The 17812-nt window shown below is 32.3% G+C and overlaps 1 protein-coding gene across 3 annotated transcripts in view; it reads left to right on the top strand.

The window, feature by feature from the left end:
- Positions 1 to 16935, top strand: part of GULP1 (GULP, engulfment adaptor PTB domain containing 1) — a 119870-nt gene extending 102935 nt beyond the window's left edge. For 2 of the 3 annotated variants that reach the window (XM_011978399.1, XM_011978401.1), the window contains 3 exons: positions 4431 to 4569; positions 8777 to 8871; positions 14956 to 16935. In XM_011978399.1, the coding sequence (XP_011833789.1) occupies positions 4431 to 4569; positions 8777 to 8871; positions 14956 to 15027 (306 nt within the window). In that variant the 3' untranslated portion in view covers positions 15028 to 16935. Of the gene's footprint in view, positions 1 to 4430; positions 4570 to 8776; positions 8872 to 10668; positions 10680 to 14955 lie in introns of all 3 variants that reach the window. The other variant, XM_011978400.1, reaches the window with a different exon arrangement.
- The last annotated feature ends 877 nt before the right edge of the window (positions 16936 to 17812 follow it).

Below are 17812 nucleotides of genomic sequence, written 5' to 3'. Positions count from 1 at the left end.
AACAAAAACTGCCAAATTACTGATGACCCAAAGAAGACCTGTGAGTAATAGTTCTGGAGTCTTAAACTCTAGATACCAGAACAGTTGACATTATTAAATATCCCTGATTTACCATTTTGAAATTGAAAAAAACCTCTTGATTATAGTGTATAAATACTTGATTATTTTTATATCGTATACATTCTTCATTTATGTTAAGTTTACCTCCCCAGAGGAAGTAGTACTATAAGAATACTGCAAACACTATGATAAAAATAACAGAGCACTTTCAAGTAAGGTTATTTTGACCTTCAGTTTGTTTTCAGGTACCTAGTAAAGAATTGTGGCCAATATATATCCTAAAAAAATATAGAGTATTACCATGTATATTTTAAACTAGATAATATCAAGGACAATTTCCACTTAATATCTTTACTCAGTACAGACAGCCTTATCAATTAACAGTTTAAGTAAAAAGATGCTCTAGTATAAATTAGACAATAAATATCATTTACACTAATGTGTTACATAGGGTATTTGGGAACAAAAAACAAAAATTTTCTCACAAAGAGCTTACAACTGTAATCTATAATTAAAAGTTGGCCACCAAGGACAGAATGATACAGTAAGTTATATCGAACAAAAATAGATTTTAAAAATTGTGTACATACACATCTCTACATAAATAGATCGAGGTGTATTACAATGAAGATCAACAGAGAAATCAAAAATTATATATTTACATATGGATATTAATAGAGTGATTAATTATATAACTCAGACTAGCAGAGATTTTGCTTCCACACTGAACCTTTCCCTCAACTTAATTTCTCACTTTACATGGCTTCCTTTTTCTCTCTGCTTCCGGAAATATGTGAAGAGGGTCCTCCTAGCTTAAGGACATAACCTCAGACTTGTTGGTCCTTCACTAATTTTAATTACTACCTTTTACAACAAAGTTTATAAAAAATCAGATTTTTGTTTTCTCCTTGAATTTTTGTTAGTGGTGAAAGATCTCTGACATGTGATTTGCAGCTGAGGAATGTGGCTCCCAGCCAGAATCTTATGTGGGATCTTTCTGGCCGGAGCATAGGCAGTTACAAAGGCTTTGTCTGGCACACCTCATCACATTGTATTTGATGGGAGAAAGGTGCCCTCATCACATTGTATTTGGTGCACAGTTTGGAGGAATTGAATCTAGTACTCAGGTCCCCTGGCCAGCTATGCTCTTGTGCATATCTACATTTATAGCCCAGGCAACTCCACTCAGGGGCCTCCTTTTAGAGGGCCTTAGGTGCCTCTCCTGAGACCACCTTATTCAAGGGACTTGGAGACCACTTTTCTCCACTATGTCTCAGTATTCAGTACTTTTCTATTGCTAGCCATTCCCTTCTCCCTCCCACTGTCTCTTGTCCAAAGAAAAACCCTTAGGAACCTTTTGTGCAGAAGTCCCTAAGTAATGAGACAAAGGCTCACTTCTGCAGTGATACTTCTGACCCTTGCTCAATGCCATTCCGTGGGGAAAATGGAGCATTGATAGAGCAGGCACCTTCTCTCTGGCCTCTTGCTTATACTATAGCAGTAAATGAATACAGACTTAATTATTACTTCCATTTTGGCTGCTGTTTAATTGGCCGCTGTGACATCTGGCAGCTCAGCTCTCTCCAGCTCAGCTCTTAACAGTAGCTTTCCATGCTGTAATGGAAATAGCCCCTAAAAGTCATGCACATACTGATGTTCAGACCTACTACACTGCTTGCTTGTTATTTATTATCTCTCTGATTTATTTGAGATGCTTGACAATCACCTCTTCCCATCCCCCTAAAAGTCTTACAGTTTGGAGCTCCTCATGACTATAGAAAGGGCATGATGATTAGAATCAGACTGTTTTGAATTTTGAATCTGCTTTCTACCTCATATAAGAATAAATCACAAAGAATCTGTGGACCTTAATTCCCGTCGTAAGTCACAAAGAATCTGTGGAGCTTAATTCCCATGTGTTTATTGTAATAAAGACATAATATTACTACTACTGATACTTCAAAGAATGTTTTGAGGATTAAACATAAAATGTATGTTGTGAGCTCTTTTGAAAATTCTACAAAACCATAAATTTATTTGGAAGAGTTTACTCCTAGTTCTGTGACTGTTCTCTCATTACTATCCTTCCTTTTCCCATTTCATTACAGAAGCCCTCTCCAAAATAAATCTTCAGGCTTTCTTCATTTTTCTCTCCATTACCTTCCTCTTAGGTCGTGATGAATGCAATATTCTATTTAAAATATCTAAAAATGCAATATTTCAGTAAAAAAACATCAAATTAAGCAATGCAGAATCTAAGGACTATCACATAGGAAAACCAACTCTATGTTTTAATTTTAGAAAAGTTATTGTGAAATGATCTTATCATCTTAACAAAACACCATTTTACAAATAAATTTCAAGTATACTTTTTCCTTTCCTCCATGCCTTTCCTCTTAGGATATTTCTCTTTCTGTCATTCCTTTACAGCTGCTGCACGATATGTCTGATCATGAGCAACACGGGTTTCAGAGATGCTCATCCTCTTTCTGGCGTAGTAGTGGTGATTCATCTCCCTGTCTCAATATTTCTTCCATGTCTGTCACTCCTGTCAACTCACCTGATTCCAGACTATCACTGGGACTGTTAATACCACCACCTTCTAAATGTGGCTTTCCCAAGCCAGTCAGTGAGAGCAGCATCCCAAGACCGCATGTAATTTACTAAGCAGATAATTCTTTTTATTATCCAACTTATTTTGTTTAAATTCTGCCAAAATGTACTATTTATAAAGTTATCAAAAATTTAGATGTATCTTGAATCAATGTGATGTGATCTGGAGGCTTTGTGTGCCATTTTTGTTTTCTTTGATTACCTGATACCAGAAAGTTTCAAGTAGAGGGTGGTGCCAGTGTAGAAATTTACAAAAATATAAAGTAATACAGATACTTCAAATGATTTATCAGATATCACTATTGGGAAATTAGATCATTGGTAAAAGTAATTTCAGCAGAGTTCAGTGCAAAAAGAGCAAATCTAGATTGATAAGAGTTAAAGATAGAATGAAGTAAATCTTAGGACAGAAAGTGTAGTATCTCTTTCAAGGAGCTTAGCCTTAAAGGAAAAAGAAAAAGAAAATAGAAGTTGGGAGATTAAAGAGGGACAGAGTAAATAAATTTTTGGTCGATTTGTTTTGCTTTTAATGACAGCCAAGATTTTAGAATTTTTGTATCATGAAAAAGAGTAGAGAGATAGAAGTGAGAAGGGGATACAGGAATGGGATAATTAGGGGAATAGTATTGCTGAGTAACAGGAATAGGGTGAGGGGATACAATAAACAAATTGTTAAAGAAAGGAGGATGACAGCAATTTTCCTGCACGAAAAATAATGTACTAACAATTATTTTAGCTGAATAGTAAACCCATCACTCTACACACAGTAAGCCTGATTTTTTCATCACCTGCATTATCTGTAAATCAGAAAATTAAACGTATTCTGAGGATTCTAATTTTAATATGAACCACTCAAAGCAATCTCTGTCCAAGTTCTCATAGGAAAAGCAAATTTTTCATCACTATTCCCCCAAAATGAAAATTCTCTTTCTTTTATCCCTGATCAAGTGAGATGGTTTTCAAAGGAGATTATACGTATATACATATTGTTCCCTGTTTTACAAAGTGATGAATGTCTAATTTTGATATTACTTCTCGGCTATATTTTCATGAGGTTTTCATTTATCTTTCCCTATATGTATTTAGTCCTGACCCAGACTGTATCAGAAAACTCAATGATTTGGGCAGTACATTGGTGATTATTAATTTAGTTTTTATAAGATAGCTATTTATTACAGAAAACTTGATGAAATCTTTCAAGAATAAAATGTACTGCAATGAATATCAGTTGGTTGCCACTGTTGTTATAAATACAAACTAAAATATACTCTACTTTTGAGAATGCAAAAAAATCAATTGCATTTGAATGTTTATATTTAAGAAGGCAAGTCACTTATGTCTAATTTTTCCTGTTTGAAATGTTATCTTATGCAGAGTATCTTACTGAAATCATATTTTTATATGAATAGTTTCTACTATATCTAATTCTCTGTTATAAGTAGCAATCATTTCTATATATCCAAAAAATTCACTGTATCTTTTATATTCATCTGGAATAATATTGTTACCATTTTGCCATCATCTTTGAGAGCATTTTTGCAGAAATGTTCTATTGCTTTCTTCTAAATGAGCATTTATCATAATTAGTGGAACCACATGAAATTGCAAATACTTAACTATTTTCGGTCTACAAAATGGCAAATTCTTATGATTCAACTGAATTTGCTGTTTACATATATTTTATATGCATGTGAAATATTTAGCATTACAATGTATCTATATGAAATACTACCCTAATTCATTTATTTTCATTGCAGGCAGGCAGTATGACACCTCAGTCGCCCTCCACTGACATCTTTGATATGATTCCATTTTCTCCAATATCACACCAGTCTTCAATGCCTACTCGCAATGGCACACAGCCACCTCCAGTACCTAGTAGATCTACTGAGATTAGTAAGCTTTCTCAACAAATCAATGTTTCTTGTTATAGTTGTGTACATTTTAAATATATAATTAAGACTTTGTGGGAAATTACATATCTTAACAACTTTACTTACAATTTCAATTATTGAAGTATTATTTTTATATATGTGTAAATTTCCATTAATTCTATTTTACTTTATAATTCAGACTGCACTACTAACGACATCTCTACTTGGAACTTTTACCCATTATTTGAACAATTATGTTTTGATGTATTACTTCATAATAGAAAATATTTAATTATATATCATTGTTTTGGGTTATATTTTTAATATTTTACTTTAATTATTAAAAACAACTGGTGGTAATTTTATTAATGATTTTTTACATGTTTAATAGAGTTACTTAAAATATGTTTGTTCATAGGGCTTATGGACTTTTTTAGTTAAAAAATATATGAATGTTGTGATTTATTAACCTTTTGTAAGGGTTCTTTCCTATCTAAAATGCTATAAATTCATTGCTTTTCTGTTTTATCTTTTATATATCTGGAAGGAACATTAAAGTCTATTTTTGATTAATTAGAAAACACCTAACAGATGCTCATTTTCAATATTTTGGCTGTAATACATATCCATCTGTGCCTTGTGACAGAAACTGAAAGCATAATTCTCAATGGTCATGAATCAGTCACTATGTCTAAAAGGAAACTGAAGAAAAGAGGGTTTTACACATTCTACTTGATTGCATTCTCTCTAGCTTATATTAAATCATTGTGAATATAACTCTGAAGTTTTAGCTTAAGACTTTAGTACATGGCAGGGCCCATATTATATTCATTTCCCCTAAGGAACTTAAAATACATTGCTCATGTTAGGTATTCAATTTATTTTAGAGGACTAATTTGTAAATACAAGGTAATAACACTAGTATATCAGTCAGTTTTCACACTGCTATAAAGTTGCTACCTCAGACTGGGTAATTTATAAGCGAAGAGTACAGTTCTGCATGGATGGAGATGCCTCAGGAAACTCAACGTCATGGCAGAAGATAAAGGAGAAGCAAGGTACATCTTATATGGCAGCAGAAGAGACTGTGTGCGCAGGATAAACTGCCACTTTTAAACCATCAGATGTCGTCAGAACTCCCTCTCTATCATGAGAACAGTAGGGGGGAAACTTCCCACATGATCCAATCACCTCCCACCAGGCCCCTCCCTCAACATGTGTGGATTACAATTTGAGATGAGATTTGGGTGAGGACACAGACCCAAACCATATCATTCCACTCCTTGCCCCTCCCAAATTTCATGTCTTTTCACATTTCAAAACCAATCATACCTTTGCAACAATCTCTCAAAGTCTTAACTTATTCCAGCATTAACCCAAAAGTCCAAGTCCAAAGATTCATCTGAGGCAAGGCAAGTCTCTTCCACCTATGAGCCTGTAAAATAAAAAACAAGTTAGTTACTTGCAAAATACAATGAGGATACAGGCATTGGGTAAATATTTCCATTCCAAATTGGAGAAATTGGCAAAACGAAGGAGCCACAGGCCCCATGCAAGTTTGAAACCCAATGGGGCAGTCATTAAGTCTTAAAATTCCAAAATTATCTCATTTTACTCCATGTGTCACATCCAGGGCACGCTAATGCAAGGGATGGGACCCAAGACCTTGAGCAGCTCCACCTCTGTGACTTTGCAGGGTACAGCCCCAATGGCTGTTTTCACAGGCTGGCATTGAGTGCCAGGCACACAGTGCAAGCTGTTGGTGGATCTACCATTCTGGGGTCTGAAAGACGGTGGCCCTCTTCTCACAGCTCCACTAGACAGTGCCCTAGTGGGGACTCTGTGTGAAGGCTTTAACCCTACATTTCTCCTCTGCATTGCCCTAGTGGAGGTTCTCCATGAGGGCTCTGCTCCTGCCACAGACTTCTGCCTGAATATCCAGGCATTTCCATACATCCTCTGAAATCTAGGCAGAGGCTCCCAAAGCTCAACTCTTGTCTTCTGTGCACCTGCAGACCCAACACCACATGGAAGCCACCAAGGCTTAAGGTTTTTACCCCATGAAGCAATGGCTTGAGCTGTATCTTGGCCCCTTTTAGCCACAGCTAGAGCTGGAGTGGCTGGGATGCAGGATACCAAGTCCTGAGGCTGCACAGAGCAGCAGGGCCCTGGGCCTGGCCCATGAAACAATTTTTTCCTCTTAGGCCTCTGGACCTTTGATGGGAGGGGCTGCTGTAGATGTCTGATATGTGCTGATGAGATCTTCCCCATTGTCTTGGCTATTACCATTCAGCTCCTTTTTACTTATGCTAATTTCTGCAGCAGTCTTGAATTTCTCCTTAGAAAGTGGGTTTTCTTTTTCTACCACATAGTCAGGCTGCATATCTTCCAAACTTTTATGTTTTGCTTCCCTTTTAAACATAAGTTCCAATTTCATATTATCTCTTTGTGAATGCATATGACTGTATGCTTTTAGAAAAAGCCAGGTCACATCTTGAATGCTTTGCTGCTTAGAAATTTCTTCTGCCAGATACCCTAAATCATCTCTCTCGAGTTCAAAGTTCCACAGATCTCTAGGGCAAGAGTAAAACACGGCCAGTCTCTTTGCTGAAGCATAACAAGAGTGCTCCAGTAATACCTTGATAGCTTTTTCAATGTCTACATATTCCTGAGTACCAAAGTTTAATAGACGGAGAAATAGAGATTATATAGACATAATCTATATAAGTGAGTCCCTCCAAGTCATTTCTTGTCATTTTGTTTACTAAATTTTTTTCTTCCTTTTACAACGGGATGGGTTTGAAGCGGAACCTTTTGACCAAATCTTCCCTTTCATTAATTCATTTTTTAACAAACACCTACTAGGTGAAAAGCATTATTCAGTATGCTTATGGTGTAGTGGAAACCAGGACATTTCTCTGAAGAAAAGATCCTTTGAAAGCTAAATTTCAATTGATTGCCTGAGCAACACTAAACTGAAGAAAATAAATAACAGCAATAGTAATACTCATCAGTTATATATAAGGTAACAATAAATTCCCATTTTATTAGGATAGCCCTGGCTTATAGATTTTTACCCAGTGTAACTATTGAAAATGATCCTTTTACTTTTAAAAGTATCTGCATTTGGATGAAAAATTATATGTTCCCCTTATTTATACAATACCTGCAAGTACAAGGAGCTTGTAAAAATTTCACATTTCTTAACTTATTTAATACAAGAATCTGGAAAAAAAAACATGAAGACTGGAAAAGTAAGACTCCTTCACAATGAGAATCACAGAGTGATTTTAGAGGATATGGCAGAAATCAAGTAGCATAAATATTATTTCTTACATGGCATTGAATTTAGAGAATGTAAAGTTCTCTGCAAAATGAAGATATGAATATGTTATAAATACCCATTTTCATATATAATTTAATGTTTTCCCAATTAAGGATACATTTGAATTGATTCGGAGGAAAGAAATTCCTGAAGAATGTTTTATTTTAAAAATCCCGTAATAGGCCCAAATCTATCAATTACAAACATCACTTTCAACTTTGATACTTCTTTAGTGATAAAAAAAAGTAGTGCATACTTTAGAACATATGTACAGAAAGCTTTTTTGACACTGCATCCCTGCTGCTTTTAAAAAAGAAATGTATTTCTGGGATAGGAGGCATTTTTAAAGAAACTATCTCATTGTGACTATCTAGAAAGGTGATATTTCATACTACATGAGACAATGTGCTTTAAAATTTTCTCTGGATAAAAGGGGAGATAAGAGTACATGAACTTTGAGTAGAGCTACTTACAAGTCTACTTAGTCCTACATATTGCTTAACTATTGTGTTGCAAGGCATCAATCAATGGAATTAGGGTAGCCTCAATGAGTAGCGCATTAATTTTAGCAAATTTAAATTGCTTCAATAAAATATAGGTGTTGTAACATATTAATTATCAGCTCTTTGGTGAATTTGATAGTAAGAAATCTTCATTAAAAACACAGAAATCTCTCTAGATAATAATTCTTTATAATAAAACTTTTTAATATCATAAAATGGGTCTTTTCTTCCTTATTAATGTTTAACTTGTCTAAGCTCAGGAAAGCCCCACATACAGTGTAAGTGTGGATTAGTGGTTCATTTGATCATGTAAATATTCATTTATATAATCCTGCCTTTGAAATCTAACTCACTCCAGCTCACTTGTTATTTCATTTACTAAATTATTTCCTTCCTTTTAGAACGGGACCTGTTTGGAGCAGAACCTTTTGACCCATTTAACTGTGGAGCAGCAGATTTCCCTCCAGATATTCAATCAAAATTAGATGAGATGCAGGTGACTATTGTGACTGACTGGCCCATAAATGATTTATTTTATTTTGATATGGAACAAAGAGAATGTTATGTACCAAAACTATGGTTGCCTTTAATTATTTTCACTATAAAAACTCACTTAAAATAATTACTTTAAAATAATAATGTACAGTTAGTCCTAAAAATACTCCTACAATTGCTAAGGATAAGGTCGTTGGTTTTTTTAATGGTTCAATTTACAATGGCAATAAGATGGTTCATTTTTTTTTAATACAAAATGGCATGGATTCTAATGGTTCATTGTTTTGAAATCTAGAGTTAAAAAGTCATTGCATTAGATTTATAAGATTTGATCTCAGTCTTAACAATTACGAATTTGAAAATTGTAAATGGGTAGATGAGGGAAAATCTTTGTAAGATTGAAATTATTCTCTCTGAAAAGAAGCATTGTAGCTGTAGTTCATAACTTTTGGGCTTTTATTTAAAAAGCAGACACCCAGTGACAACTTCTTTAGGAATGTAGTTCAGTTGGGTTTTCATTTCTCTCTCTTCCTTTTACTTTTTTGTTCTAAATTGGTCTGCAGTTTACAGAAATTGGTTTTAAATGCTTTGCACTATGGGCCATGATTTAAAAATAGTCTTATAAACCCCAGAATAAAGTCTTCTCTTTATATTTGCCCTTTACATTTTGGTGAAGTTATTATATCCTATTTTTCATCAAAAAGTTTATATATGGTAGAATCCAGACAGACACCAATTATATGAAGCTGATTGAGAAGAGACAATGAAGACACTAAAGTAAGGAGAATGAGGTATTTTTGTTTATTAGTCTTGGCTTAATACATTCATTCTCAATGCCTCACTTCCTAGAAAAAACAATTATAGGTGAACTCTGATCTATCACTGATAATTACAATCCTTCTTAGAAAGTTAATTTAAATGCCCTTTTACTCATTTTTGACGGCAGCTGTGTAGCTATCTCATTTTCTGTGTAATACATGAATTAATTATTGTTCAAGATGTAATAACATGCCTGAATTTAAAAGTTGAATTACTTAACATATGCCTTCAGGTTGTCAAAGAATCTGTTGAAACAGTGTTTCTCAAGTTGAATGATTCTTAATCCCCTTTTACATAAAAAATTATTTTAGATCCTTAGTATTAACTTACAATTTTTAAATATTGACAAAAATATTATAAACAACTTGTCTTATAGTTTTTATAAAATTATGAATTCAATAAATTATAAATTAAATGAAAGTCAAATTGCAACCCTAGTAGAGGATGGATGATCTTATTTGGTTGAAACTAAAATCACCTTTTAAAATTTCTATTGACTTCAACATGTATACTGTTTGATGGCACAGATTTCCTACTTCTTTTCTATATTTCAAATACTATGAAACTTTCAAATGGTGCATGATAATTTAGCAAGAATGCTGTATTTCATATGAAATCAATTCCTTTCCTTTTACATTAGTTTTACCCATTGGACATGTACTATCTGGTACTAATGCTTTTGTAGTAACAAAGAAATATTTATGTGGTAGTATTTATTCTCAAGGGTTACACAGGTAATACAGAGTACTTTTCTATGAATTTTTTAGATTTTCCCAAAATTGGGAAAAAAAATTTATTGAGTTTTAAGGATAAGCCTCTATTTCCAGATTTTGTTGGAACCAAGTGTGAGACATACTGTATTGGGATGATTGAGTGATGTGACACTCAAATAATGTTAAACTGTGATGTTTTTGCTTTTGCTGTTTCTAATATTTTCTTAATGTCTTTTTTAATTCTTTACTGCTTTCATGGTGGGTAGCGCCAGAGATGGTTGGTATATTATTTTTATAACAATTTTAAACAACTTACAAATTTTTAAAGCTGAAACCTTAAAATTTGCATGCTTTATTTAATAAAAATTCAAACAACAGCTTCATATGGGTATATCTGATAGTTATGTTTAAAGAGGTTTCATAAACCATATTTTAAGATTATTTTTTGATGACTTAGTCACTATTGCATTGTTCACTTTATTGTTTTTTCTTTCTTTTCTTTTCTCGTTTCTTTTCTTTTCTTTTCTTTTCTTTTCTTTTCTTTTCTTTTCTTTTCTTTTCTTTTCTTTGAGGCAGAATCTCACTCTATCGCCCCACCCAAGCTGGAGTGCAGTGGCGTGATCTTGGCTCACTGCAACCTCCACTGCCCAGGCTCAAGCAATCCTCCCTCCTCAGCCTCCTGAGTAGCTGGGACTAGAAGTATGCACTACCACGCATGGCTAATTTTTGTATTTTTTGTTAAAAATAGGGTTTCATCATGTTGCCCAGACTGTGCTTGAACTGCTGGGCTCAAGCCATCTACCCACTTAGGCCTCAAAAAGTGCTGGGACCACAGGCGTGAGCCACCATACCTGGCCATGATTGTTTCTTTTAGTCCAAGATTTAGTGGCAAGGTCACTTTAACAAAAGTAAAATAATATTTTCTTCATCTAAACTCTATGATGGCTTTTATTATTAATCTTGCTAGCCTAATGAATCTAATGCACACATGTAGCTACTATATCTTTGCATATCCTATAAAAACTTAATATAGTGCAGTGGATTGTGAATACCATATTGAGTTAATAAGCTTAGTGAGACATTTAGTTTTCATCTTTCATTTAGAGTATTGTGACTAAGCTACTTTTAAGAGAATTGAATTATTAAGTTTGAAATCACAGAAATGTCTCATGCATGTAAGCATTTATGCAGAAATGTTAAACCATATTTCAGTATAAGCAGTTAGAAAATTAAACATTTATTTGAAATCAATAATGTAGCTATTTGATTTGACATAATTTAAACTGTCCAGCACATGTTACCAACAGGAAGCTAAGTGGAATAATATTGATAGGCCACACTGTAACATGTAAGCTATAATAATTTAATACATTAAAAAACAAGCATGGCAAGTTCGTAAAGGATGAAAAAATCACATACAAGTGGTGTTAAGTCAGCTGGCTAGTACTCTGGGAGAAGATCAATGTACTGCTGAAACTTACAGCAAATGCCGAGATAAATTTCAGAAGTAATCAACATTTTAAGATGTTTAAAATATTACTGAATATTCATCAGACTTTTGAATTGATAAGAAAATTTTATAAGAAAAAGAAAAATATAGACATATAGTATCCAATTTTTTAACATTTACTGTCTAAAAATGTATAAATACATTACATATATGTAATTAAAGCAATTAGACAAATGACTAGGAAACTAAAAAATCAACAGATAAATAAAAAAACTTCACAAAAGAAGACCACCAGTGGCTTACACATATGTAGACATGTTCTGTCTAATCAAAGTAAACATACAAATCAAATAAAGAACTGTAATGCCATTTTAATCTAGCAGATTATTTTTTAAACTAATAATCAATCAATACAAATGAAAGTGTAATAAAACAAGTACTGTAAATTGTTGGCAGGCCAGAGTTAGTTCAGAGGTAACTATGGCCTAGCAATCTCTTTAAAGAGTAACTTGTTATTAATACTTTTATTTCTATTTGATATCAAAACTTTAAAGCAATCTATTCTCAAGAAAAAGTAATTATAAATGTGTTCAATCTCTATGAATAAAAATACCTAGTCAACATTATTCATAATTTTAAAATGCTGGGAAGCAATCATTGTAAAAATTAATAGCATTTTATATAGTCATAATAAATTAGTTTTGTGGGAATTTAGAATAATCAAGGTCTGCAAAGATGAAAAGAGGAAGATATAAAACTATATATGTAATAAATTACTTACATAAGAAAACTGTATGGCATAAATATATAGACATTCATGTTATCATTAAAATCATTTTTAAAATTCTATAGATAGAAAAAAAGACATACCTCAAAGTGCAGTGGTTTTTCCTTCCTTGATATGCTTTTCTATTTCAAAATAAGAAAATTCATAAAAATATTACATATAAAACTCATATGATGAATAATATTTTAATTAATCATTCTTTTGTGTGACATTAGCTTATGGTAATTCCCATCACTGCATAAATAAAGTATCATTTTTATTAAGAGGTTTGAAGCTCAAGAGGATATGGAATGATTTGGAGTTTATTAAATTGTGATTTGCAAAATGGGACTTACGAAGAAGACAGGAAATGTGTGGGAAATTTTATCTTAGGAAAAAAGAAAATCAACAAACCTTATAATATGTAAGAATCCCTAAAAAGTCAATATAGAGATAGATACTATCGTAAGTCATATACTAACACTTTATTATTAAAATAGTAATTAACCTCTATTTTACTTTGACTGCTATTCTGCTTTTCCAATATTGATAACACGTTGACAAATAGTATTTTCAGTGTAATTGAAGTGATACTGGTTTACTAGCAGAATGAACTGATACAATTTAAAAGTACCATATGATATCAAACATTTCCACACTCTTTCTATCTGTCATTATCTGTCTATCAATGTATCATCTCTCTACCATTTATAGTATACCAGAAGATGACATAATACACAAATCTTCAGATATCCAAATAAAATAATTTTAAAGAAAAGTTTACTTACAGTATTATGAAGTATTTATTTTTCTAAGTATTTGCTGGCTGTTTGAGAAATATAAATAAATATGACAAAATGTATTTTGTGGTAAGAACAGATTTTTAAAAAATAATGATAAGTACTCTCATATTTACTCAACTAAATAAAGATTGTATTCCAAGTACTGGAAAGACTTCTGAAAAACTTTCACAATGATTACATCACTATATTGCTGTATAGTAGTAGTCTCTGTGCTATAAACATAATGAAGAATGTTCTTTGAACATTAATAACAAAGTGTGGCTTACAGCTTTGTAACTGCCTTCCTCCTCCATATGATGATGTTTACACTGGATTTAGAGAAAGATAGGAACATTTACATAACTATTCTAAATAAAAGTAATTTGGGGAGATGCAAAAAGATACACAATTAGCTAACATACACGTAAATATAGTCAGTCTAATTGAATAAAACACCCAAAGCAGAGGTGAAAACCAATGGTTACCTTTAAGAGGCATTTTCTTTTCTTTAGGAATACACTGCTATCTGCATATTATTTGCCAATAATGTGTCACATGGCCACTCGAAATTACAAATTACCTTTCTGAAACATTTCAGTTCTGTTAGCAAGAAAAAAAAAGGTAGAGTATATAGAGAGCACTACCACATTTGCTTCTACAAGGAGATTTACAATGTAACCTCCACTTTCATCGATCAGTGCAAGTCTGTGCTTTTCATCTTTTTGTAGGCCCATGTGTAGAGATTTACAAGAAAGGGTAGGAATGAGGAAAGGTGGTAAGAAGAGATGACCCGCAGTTCAATTATATTATGCAATTAAAACAATAGAGAGATTGGAGTGGAGAAGGACAGACTCCTTTGTCATTAACTTTTAACTCAAAATCTTGGTGGAAAAACACTTTCATAGCAATTGTGTTCTTACACTCAATAAATCAAAGACAACTTAACTTCTAAAATATGCAAGGGAGAGTAGGAGTCAAAGAAGCCAGTCCGCTACAAGCGACAGCAAGGCTAGTAGGGGAAGTTTTCTCCATGGCAAAATAATCTGCAGTTGTATGTTCCACAGAGGATATGGCATTCCATTTTAAAGAAGTATTTTACCAAGGCTCTGGTCAGTGCTAACCGGGAAGAAAAGGTGAAAATCATCAGGATATCTTGAACCTCTCATCAATTTGAAGTCTAACTATCTTAATAATATTTAAATTAATAATAATTTTTAAAGCTAACAGATTTCATTTGCGATAGAATGATGTAGTAACTAACCTTTTCTGAAAACGAAACCTGTGTCTTAATTTTATGTATTTTCTTCTGTCTCTCATGCATGCTAACCTCACATATATTTAAAACATTAAAGTGTTAATGGGTCTGAAAGAACTACCAGTGCTTATACACCTATATAAAAATTCAACAAGTCAACATTTTACATATAGTTATTATTAGTTGATCAAAGCATGAATATTTCAACTTCAGTGCGTAGTCTTTTTTATTCACTGATTTTATTTTATTTTATTTTGCTGTGAGCATTTTGGATATTAATGATTTTATTCTGTTTTACAGGAGGGGTTCAAAATGGGACTAACTCTTGAAGGCACAGTATTTTGTCTCGACCCATTAGACAGTAGGTGCTGACATCAAGAACAAGAAATCCTGATTCATGTTAAATGTGTTTCTATACACATGTCATTTATTATTACTTTAAGATAGGTATTATTCATGTGCCAATATGTTTTTGAATATTTTAATATTTTGAAAATTTTTTCAGTTAAATTTCCTCACCTTCACTATTGATCTATAATTTTTATTTTAAAAACAACTTACTATAAAGTAGATCATACTTTTATGTTCCTTTCTATTTCTACTGTATATGAATTTGTAATTGAAAGACATATTATACAAATACCTGCCTTGTGTCTGAGTTCTATTTAGTTAGCATCTTGAAACTTGTATTCATTTTCCAGATTGCTGGTTTATTAATGATTTCCCAAAAGCCATACCTTAAAGATAACTTTTTAAATTCTGAAGAGATATGCCAATGCCAAACTAAACATGGTCTGTTTTCAAACCAACAAACATGTTACTATTCATTAGACAGATGTCATTTTATGTATAAATACTGTTCATATCACTGGGAAAATGTAAACTTTAAACATAATGCCACAAGGTCACTAATTTCTAGCAGGTAAAATTATAAGGATATAAATTCCAATAATAAACCAAATGTATTTAGAGTATTTATTAGTAAATGCAAGGTGATGTTAGTTATGATCAGTTATACTCTAAATATTTAATTTGTTTTACAAAGATAATGAAAAAATGAAAATTTGCTGTTTATTTAAAAAACTTTAAATTTCATTCCAAATGAGATAAGTTATATTACTATAACATCTAAGCATCATCTGATTTGATATTCCCTAAAAAACATTTGGAATATATGCTATCTATAGATTCAGTGTCTATTATCCATATTTACTTTACCAAATATATTTCTTCTCACTACATAAGGACTACTCTTCTCATATTTTCTTCTTTGATGAAGATATTTTTCACCAAAGTTTATTTTGTGATGCCCCATTGGTTTTGATACTTTAAAATCTGTGACACCCATTCTATATGAATTATCAATATTATTTGGTAAATTCAATTTGTATTTGTTTTGTTAAAGTCAAAAATCTCATTTAAAAAAAACCCTCGTTACTGCTCAGTTTAGTCTTGAACATGAGCAATAAAATTCTCCTGCATTTCATTCTTGATGTGCTGATGAACTTAGACTTTTTAAAATATTTGTTTTCTATACCTTTACCCATTACATAACAGACTAATTTGTACTCAGTACAGCAAAAATTTATGATCAAAATTTCTAACTTGGTTCATCACATTATAAGATAAATAAATTAAATTAATGAAAATGTGACTTAAATTAGGGGTAACCCTCAAAAATAGATTTATCATTTACTCACGGGAATTTTCTTCAAGTGTTAAAGGTACATTTTCACTAGGAAAAGAAATCAAATATGCTTATGCAATATATATTTGTCTGTTTTTCCTTAATGTTATATGGTATATATGAGCCTTCTTGTTTAGTTTCTTTTATCTGCTAAGTTGTACCTTAATTAGAGGACAATATATGTTTCATAAGGAAGAGTCTTTATAATTTTGTTCGTCAGATAGTATTTTGGAATTTGTATAATGAGGATGTTTAGAAGCCATATAAGTGGCTTTTTTTAACAGATAGAATTTGTATTTTTATTGTACTTTAAAAAGATTTATGTAATAGGTATATATTTAGTGGCCATTTATTATCAATGGTAACACAATAGAGTACTGAGATGGTATTTGCACATTTAAGATCTGTTACTTTACCAATTTTTAATGGTAATCAACTCTGCTACTGGCATGATGAAATAGTACATAATTGGTCATTAATTATGAACATTTATTTCTCCAGTGCGTTTTTATGAAGATCTGGTTGAAAATTGTATTTCTATGTAAACTCAATGATATGTTTGGTTTTCCTGAAAATAAATGATTTTAAATAAATTAAATTGCATAATTCATTTGTTAAATAATCTGTAATTAATATAGACACATTCTGAAGCTAATTATGTAACAGATTTTCTTGATCATAAATGGAGCTAAAAGAAAGGGAGAGAGTCAGAGAGAAAGGCAAAGAAGAAATAAAGGTCTTTACCTTTAACTTCATTTCTTGCAGCCCACACACATTTTAGCTTTATGAGCAAATGTCATTCAATTGTGAAAACAGTGGACTGATCCTGCTGGTGAGAGAGGTCATGATTTGCTTCCTTTTACCAGAAGCATCTGGTGCAAAAACTGTATTATGTAAATATCAATTTCATAACTGGAGGCTTTTTTTAACTTAGCAGTAATGCAAAGGGTGTCTTGGCCGACAGTTTTATAAAGGTGGAACTTGATAATAGGATGCGGATTATGACTAAGAGTACAATCATGAAGAAGTTTTGAATCAATTTAAAACATGATGGTAAGTATTTTATGGACACGGGACTCACATGCACAGCCTTTGAACACCAAGGAACAATTCATCAATTCATTCCATAAAATTCATTTATTACTCACTTTATATGAATAACATGTACTTTATGGGGTAAGAAAACATCTAGCAAGTTTGCTAACATGTGTTAGCAGGTAGCGTTAAATTGACAGGATCCCTGATTTCAGTCAGTTTATTGTCATAAAGTAAAAGTATGAGAAGCATATAAGTTAATGAATAAAAGCCAATATGTATTACAACACTGTGTGAACCAAAAACTTCCCCAGGAACACTTATATTTAAGTATGTTTAAGTCTGGGTACCTCGTACTGGCTGATGTCAGCTATCAGACATCCAGTGTGAAGTTTATCAGAATAGCCCAATGGCAAAAATTTTCTTCATCTCTTT

This window comes from Mandrillus leucophaeus, unplaced genomic scaffold (assembly GCF_000951045.1).
Source record: "Mandrillus leucophaeus isolate KB7577 unplaced genomic scaffold, Mleu.le_1.0 Scaffold1938, whole genome shotgun sequence".
In the NCBI taxonomy this organism is placed as follows: Eukaryota; Metazoa; Chordata; class Mammalia; order Primates; family Cercopithecidae; genus Mandrillus; species Mandrillus leucophaeus.
Note: the sequence above shows the minus strand (reverse complement) of the source record. Positions and strands in the feature narration are given on the sequence as shown.